We start from the raw sequence: 7,748 nt of genomic DNA on the forward strand, positions 1-7,748 counted from the left end.
AGAATAGGTTATTATTATTATTAATTATTAAAGAGCCATTCATTCCATAGTGCTGTACATATGAAAAAATAGGCTAAAAATATATTAGAAGCGATACCTTGCTGATCCCTCGCCAGTCCCTTTCTGATACTTACCAGGTCCCTGCTGGTCTCAGCTTTCGGTCCTGCCATCAATACACAGGAAATGCTGGTAGAACACGCCATGATTATTTTCTGCGGAATACCTCTGGGAAAAACCTCCATGAAATCAGAGGCACACACAGGTCCAGTAGCTGCCTATGGAATTTTAAGAATGGCGCATTAAGAGATTGATGTAGCTGCAGTAGGACAGTGGGCATGAAGCCTGGCTAGTATTCTAACTGACCAAGGGACTGCGGGCCCCTGCTTGTCTTTGGCCCTCAGGCGCTGCCTGTGTGATTAGTCCGTAGATTTTGCAACTAAAACGTCGTGAAAATTCTTTGGAAATGCAATATTAATGTGATATGTAGTTAATTTCTCCCCATAGCGTTCTGAGATCCTTGTCCTCCAAGCGGAATACAGTCCCAGATTAGCCCTGCCTGTATTCTGCAGAACACTTACTGACTGATAGAAATAGTCTGTCATTCCCAGGAATCACACTCCATAATGATTACAACTTCAAGGAAATGCAGTATTTGGATTTTTTTTTTTTAGGGATATCTATTGTACAAGTCGTTTCAATGAGGATCGCCCATAATGAGAGATATAAAGCCTTGGATTTCTGTAAGGTGACACTAGAAATGCAACATTGTATGACTTTGTGTCAGCGACAGTCCGTACCAGTCACATCTGGAGGAGGCTCAGCCCCCTTCCTGCCCTGGTTGGCTGCAGCAGGTCCGCACATGATTGGCCCAGCAGGATGATGTAAGGGCAGGCAAGCCTCGCCCAGACTCAGGCTATAAATACCCAGCTCCATAGGGCTGGGGTTAGAACATCCCTGACTCTGAGCAGAGTTCTTGCTTCAACAGTGATTGAACGGAACACTCTCTGAGTCCTCAGCTCCTTCCTCCAACCTCTTCTATTCCTGCATTTAGACTTTTTATTGCCTTTTGCGCCACCAAAACCATCAATAAGCCGCAATGGAATCCCAGGTGCGCCAGAACTTCCACCGCGATTGCGAGGCTGCCATCAACCGCATGGTGAACATGGAGCTCTATGCCTCCTACAACTATCTCTCCATGGTGAGTACCCATTTATGTCCTGTAGTCTTTAGATGTATGCTGCTTCTAGTTGTGGGACCTTACATCTCATGGTGACCATGCATGCTCAAGCTAAGTGCCAGCAGGTCCAGGTAGCCTTAGATGCGAGCTTGAGGGTCTTCCTGTAGCTCCATAGGAGGTATTTGGTCATAAGCTGTTCAGCACTGAGCTTCAGCTTCATTTAGAGCTCTTGTTTTCTGATCTTCACCCTCATCCATTGCTTTGTACGTGACTTGCAAACATCTCCATCTGTAACTCCCTCCGGTGATATCGGCTCCTTGCACAGATCTCCATACACAACCTGTACAATTCCTTCATGAGGACAACACTGCTTATCTCTAAATGCTTGGGCTGAAATGTGTTTTGCACAGTGATTACACAAGGACATCATGGGGTGGGGAAAGGAAACCTCATGATCCTCACCCATACCCACTCCTTTGTTTGCATTGCTTGCATTCAAAGTCCACATAGGGAGGGAGGAATGAAGCAGCCCTGGGAAGATCTTTGGAAGAATGTTCTCTACTAGTGTTTGTTTCTTCACCAGCTTCATCAAAGTACCCCCAAATCAATGCTTTTGCACTGACCCTACTAGTGAAAAGAGAATGGACATTGCATGCCCCGATGTAGCACAGGTTGAGGACCTAAAATTGCTGTGGAAAGCACCATAAGATCCTATCAGGAAGAAAAAACGCAAAGAATCCTCCTGCCAAGGGAATAGAATTAAAATTGCCTAAAGCAGAAGAGCATCTACCCACTGATCAGTGGTTGGATTGGATATGTACATCTGTGGTTCTCACTGCTGTTGTTTGGTCTTTGAGGTTACACATTCCCATGGCTTCATAGTGTACAGTACACATGCATGTCAATAAAAACTCTGTTGCAATTATACAATGAGGCATTGTTCTCGACTACTAATACAGTGAGTTGGAAAGTATTACATTCCTCCAAGGCTCTGCATACAGGTATATGCCTGTCTGACCTAGACACACAGCTCATAAGAACAACTTGTCCTCTTCCTGCACACAGTGATCTTGAGGCAATTGTGTGGCACATCCCTAATAGCCTGTCTACATATATAATAGTGGATGTTTCTTGACACTAAAATTCCTCTCCTTATTTTTAGGCCTTCTACTTTGACCGTGATGATGTAGCCCTTCATAATGTGGCGAAATTCTTCAAGGAACAGAGCCATGAAGAGCGAGAGCATGCTGAGAAGTTACTGAAGTATCAGAACAAGCGTGGGGGCCGCATTGTCCTGCAGGACATTAAGGTGAGACTTTTGTTTGTTCCTTGACCAAACCTGAAGTTGTTAATAAGTACCATTCTAGTGGACCCCAACAATGCATAACTCATGTAGATATCATACTAGGTCATATGATTCTATATGGACCTTATCTGGCTAGTCTGAGGTTTACAAACAACTGTACAACTCTATAGTGTTCGTCACGTCCTCATGCCCTTTTTAGACCTGAGGCCAGTAAGTGAATGTTGGCTATGTATCTTGACGTGATTCCTCCTAAGCTGACAAATGACCAGGTCTTGTTTAAAAGTGATGATCACCAAAGCTCACAATACTGTTTTCTGTCTCATAGAAACCTGAACGTGATGAGTGGACCAACACTCTGGAGGCCATGCAGGCTGCTCTGCAGCTGGAGAAGACTGTGAACCAGGCCCTTCTGGATCTTCACAAGTTGGCCTCTGACAAAGTTGACCCTCAAGTAAGTTTCTCTGCTTAGTTGGTTCTTCTGTGGTTAGTTAACTTCCTCACCCTCATGAATACTCATTAAATTCTAGTTTTTTTCCATTGCACAACTCCTGGTATAGGCATTGGAGGAGTGTTTACTCGGCATATTAATATCTGCTATCGCAAGCTTAAAGGGGTATTCCCACCACCTCTGGGACCCGCACCTACAATGAGAACGGAGCAGGGAAATGAACGGAGGGCACACTGCGCATGTGCAGCCGCCCTCCATTCATTTCTATGGGCCTGCCGGAAATAGCCGGGCGCTGGGGAGCAGGGGCCGCGCGTGCGTGGTGCACTCCCATTCACTCATCTGTACCTCCAGCCACAGCTCTCCCCGCTCCGTTCTCGTTGTAGGTGCGGGACCCAGAGGGACCTGCACCTATCAAACAATGGGGGCATATCCTAGCGATATGCCCCCATGGTCTGTGCTGGGAATACCCCTTTAACATTTATGGCTAACTCTTCCTTTTCTTTAAAAAGGGACAGTAGAGGATAAAAAAAAAAAAAAAAAGTTTGTTTAATTCCAAAACAGCACCACACCTGTCTTGTGTTGCAGTTTCATTCAATTCAGATAAATTGGGTTGAGTTGCAATACCACACACAACCTGTGGACAGCTGTGACACTGTTCCTCCAAAGAAGACAGCTGAATGTTTCTAGTTCTATTCTTGGCTCATTTAATCACGGCTTGAATGTTACCGATTCTCATAATGAGGGTAGTAGATTTTGCATAGCATTAATTGACCTTTTCTTTTAGCTCTGTGACTTCCTGGATTCGGAGTACCTGGAAGAACAGGTAAAGGCTATTAAGCAGCTTGGAGACTACATCACCAACCTGAAGCGCCTTGGGGTACCACAGAACGGCATGGGCGAGTACCTGTTCGACAAGCACACCATGGGAGAGAGCAGCAGCTAAGATGTCTCCTTCATGGATACTACCAGTCTGTTCTGCATTTACAATTCCCTGTCTCTGTGGAATGAATATAACAACCCCCTGACTCGTGGTGGGCCAGTAATCCTTTTGTGATCCCTCTCTTGCCTAAGCAGACGTGACTGTGCTTGTCAACAAGTTTTCCAATAAAGTTTTTCTGCATTCTAATGCTTCTTGCGTTTGTGTCCTTCATAAAATGGTCTTCAGATGACTGAGGGGTAGACAGTTTGTATTATCTGTAACTATGTTCAATGTAGGAACTATGGGATAGTACAGGCCAAACTGTTTCATTTAGGTGACATCTCATTACCAACTTGAGTAAAGTGCACACTGGGGGAACTGGCAGGTATAAAGGACAATCAACAAAGTAGGTCATCGGCCATTAAATGGATTGTGCCAAGTTTTGAAGGTCCCCTTAATTCACAGGATCAATGGGGGTCAACCCGCTGGGACTTCCACCAATCCCAAAAACACATGTCCCGTTCTCCCAGTCTGATGATGAAGCAGCAGGTCAGGCATATGCCTTACTGCTCTATTAGTTCTTTATGGGATGACCGGAGATGGCAGAGTACAGCTCTTGGTTATTTCTGGCAGGCACATAGAGGATGAAATGTGCTGTTCTATCAGATCTGGGAAACTGGACCCCTGTTTTTGCAGTTTGGCAGGCGACCCAGTGGTCAAATCTGCTTCCCTCTCCTTCCAACCCCCCCTTCCTTTCCCCCAGAGACTTCCACCTAACAGTGATCCCAATGATGTCACTGGCATAAATGGACAGTCTGCCCTAGGCTGTTTTGGAGGGCGGATCCTATTGGATCTGGAAGTCTGGTCTCGAATGTTCATAATGCCCACAAGTTGAGAGTACTGAAGATTTGATAACTGGATACTTATCCCAATTTACTGTCTTAATTTTGTTATTGGTGAAGGCAGAATTATTATAGCATTCCTATTTCTGTGGGGCATATTTTGATGGGGTCCTCTTGGTATACATTTCAATCTGCAATAAGGGAAGGGGGCTGTAGATTGCATGCCAAATGCTCATAAAGCCTGAGTTCTAACTGTACAGATTTCACACAGAACTTTAAAGGGGTTGTCTTATTTCAGTAAGTGGCATTTTTATCATGTAGAGAAAGTTAATACAAGGCACTTACTAATGTATTGCTTCCTTTGCTGGCTGGACTCATTTTTTCCCTTCACCCATGACAGCACCATAGAGAGATGGATCCGCCCCCACAACTAGACAGGAAGCACCAGAGCAATCAAAAAGGGAACATCCACTTCCTCTCCACTGCTGCCACCAATATGTGACGAATACTGTACCCTGACTGATGTCTGACGTCAACTACGTAGAGCCAGCGAGATACGGTATGGTCACTGGTTACCAAGGCGTGATGTTCCGGTGTCCCTGAGGAGCAGGTAAGGTCAGCTTGGTACAGTGTTCAGACTCCTCCTGTCCACACGGGCACAGAGAGGCAACAAGCTGAGGGAGCCTTTTCACTGCCTCAGTGAAACAGCACTTCCTCAGCCCGAGTATACTGCCACCAGTTTCTTGCTTGATATAAGCCCGGTCCGCTAACAGGATTATATAGGGTAAGAAACCAACCTGCAGTAGCGTATTAATAGGCTGAAACACGGATGTGGGTATTCGTGATCGAGATACAAGACAGCACAAGATTTAATTATATAATCGCCTTAAGGGCTCACTAGAAATAATACTATACACACAAAGCATATATACAGTGGTCTGAGGTTACAAATACAGATGGCATGGTACAAACAGGGTTAAGCAGAACAGAAAGGTCAGTTTACTAGGTATGAGTCCTTTGGGTTGTGATGAGTTCTTAGCTGTAGTCACATGGAAAGCAGTGATGTCAGCCGGTTGCAGGTCCCTCTAAACACAGAGAAAAGACACGCCCGCTTGCTGGCACAAGCCTTTTAATCTGTAGCCGGCCCCTCCCCTACTGGCCTCTGGGAGGGGTCCACTCCCCCTCTGCTGGGCTGGCAGCACATGAGCCACAAAACCGATTAGGGCTCATGGCTCCAGACCAGAAGGTCGCAGGGAGGTGGTTCTGGGACCAATATGTCCGGCTGGGTTCCGGCTACCAGTAGAGTCCAAGCATGGTACCGTTATTCGGTTTCTGTGGGGAGATATGTATATCTCCCCTCCCTGGCATCCCACCATCAAACTACACTGCCTGTCCAAAAAATAAGTCGCCACCAAAAAAAAAGGTCACACACTCTAATATTTCATTGGACCGCCTTTAGCTTTGATTACGGCACGCATTCGCTGTAGAATTTTTTCGATAAGCTTCTGCAATGTCACAAGATTTATTTCCATTCAGTGTTGCATTAATTTTTCACCAATATCTTGCATTGATGATGATAGAGTCTGACTGCTGCGCAAAGCCTTCTCCAGCACATCCCAAAGATTCTCAATGGGGTTAAGGTCGGGACTCTGTGGTGGCCAATCCATGTGTGAAAACGATGTCTCATGCTCCCTGAACCACTCTTTCCCAATTTGAGCCCGATGAATCCTGACATTGTCATCTTGGAATATGTCCGTGCCATCAGGGAAGAAAAAAAATTATTGATGGAATAACCTGGTCATTCAGTATGTTCAGGTAGTCAGCTTGTAGTGTACGGGAACTGTAATACCCGTCACTACCAAAGTGTCACTTGGTGTGCTGTCGTCCCTCCTTAGTTATGGAGAAGTTGGTACATGTCAGTTTTATAAAATGTCATGTAATGCAATGCTATGTGTTTCCCTGTTACTATGAAACTTGCATGTACAGGCCTGCTAGGGGTGTCATTCCAGCTTCTAGTCAATAGAGGGAGCTAGGGAGCCCTAGTTTATATAAGGCCCAGTCAGGGAAGTGAAAGGCAGACGGAGTCTAGTGTCTGTAATCTACAGTTGGAGATTAGACAATGTCTGAGACAAGTCCAGGCCTGAAGCCTGCTGTCCAGGAGAAGATTCCCTCCTGAATTCCCATATGCAGAAACAGGAATATCTTAGCTGAAGAGTCTGAGAAAGCTGAGAGGGACCGAGGCAAAGATCAGGAAAGCAAGAGGTACTAAGAATAACAGAGGAGGTACTTTTATAAAGCTACAGCCAAGGATATAAAGCCAGAACTAGGTTATTGGGCCTTGGTGAAGAATTGCTATATTCCAGGATCAGACAGAAATAGAGTGCAAGCTCCTGTACTGCAAGTCCTGTGTTCAACACTCTGTAATCACCTTGCTAAAACTGTAATTGCCTGCATCAACCGTATTGCAAGATCGACTGTATGCAAAGGAACTGTGATTCCACTAATGTCCCTGTATTGATGATGACTACTAAAGTTGGAGTTTGGTTTTAATACCACGTGTTCCTCAATTTATTCCTGCATCCGCAAACGGCGTGCCACCGTTTACTTGGCACTGGCGTCACGAACTATCTATACCATCACCTGCCCTTGCAGAGAGTCAGCCGTACCAGGTTAGTGTCTATTGCACTACATCACCCAGAAACACCTACTGCACACAACTTGAGTACGCTGCACCTCTCTTTTGGCGTCACGAACAGGATACGCACGCTTTCTAGTGCAAGAAGCGTGAACTTTGTGCCTTATACCGTTGCCCTGTGACCAAAGTGACAATTTGCCTGTTTATTGCAAGTGGACTTTGTGGACTGAAAATCCTACCCAAAGTGTACTCAAAACCTCTAAAAAGCGCTGTGCAGTATTGCGCTATCCAGAGGAAGAAAATCGCCGCATTGGAGTGTGGTTTTGTGGACTTTTAACAATCCTGCTTGCTGTCAGTGAATAGACAGCGTTTATACCCAAAGATGGCTGCTGGGCTTGCTGAATTTACTGCTGCGTCACCT

The 7,748-nt window shown here is 45.5% G+C and overlaps 1 protein-coding gene across 1 annotated transcript; it reads left to right on the forward strand.

Moving 5' to 3' along the window:
* The first annotated feature begins 930 nt into the window (after positions 1–930).
* LOC121001975 (ferritin, higher subunit-like) lies at positions 931–4,057 on the forward strand. Its single transcript, XM_040433267.1, has 4 exons — positions 931–1,198; positions 2,340–2,486; positions 2,809–2,934; positions 3,716–4,057. The coding sequence occupies exons 1-4, from the start codon at positions 1,097–1,099 to the stop codon at positions 3,872–3,874; spliced, it is 534 nt and encodes a 177-aa protein (XP_040289201.1). The 5' UTR covers positions 931–1,096; the 3' UTR covers positions 3,875–4,057.
* The last annotated feature ends 3,691 nt before the right edge of the window (positions 4,058–7,748 follow it).

Source organism: Bufo bufo, chromosome 1, assembly GCF_905171765.1.
Source record: "Bufo bufo chromosome 1, aBufBuf1.1, whole genome shotgun sequence".
Classification (NCBI taxonomy): domain Eukaryota; kingdom Metazoa; phylum Chordata; class Amphibia; order Anura; family Bufonidae; genus Bufo; species Bufo bufo.

Bases quoted from the DNA above. Each gene is read 5' to 3' on its own strand.
- LOC121001975 (XM_040433267.1), top strand. From the start codon at position 1,097: ATGGAATCCCAGGTGCGCCAGAACTTCCACCGCGATTGCGAGGCTGCC. The intron at 1,199-2,339 runs GTGAGTACCCAT...CCTTATTTTTAG, and splicing joins CCTACAACTATCTCTCCATG to GCCTTCTACTTTGACCGTGA. The intron at 2,487-2,808 runs GTGAGACTTTTG...TCTGTCTCATAG, and splicing joins TTGTCCTGCAGGACATTAAG to AAACCTGAACGTGATGAGTG.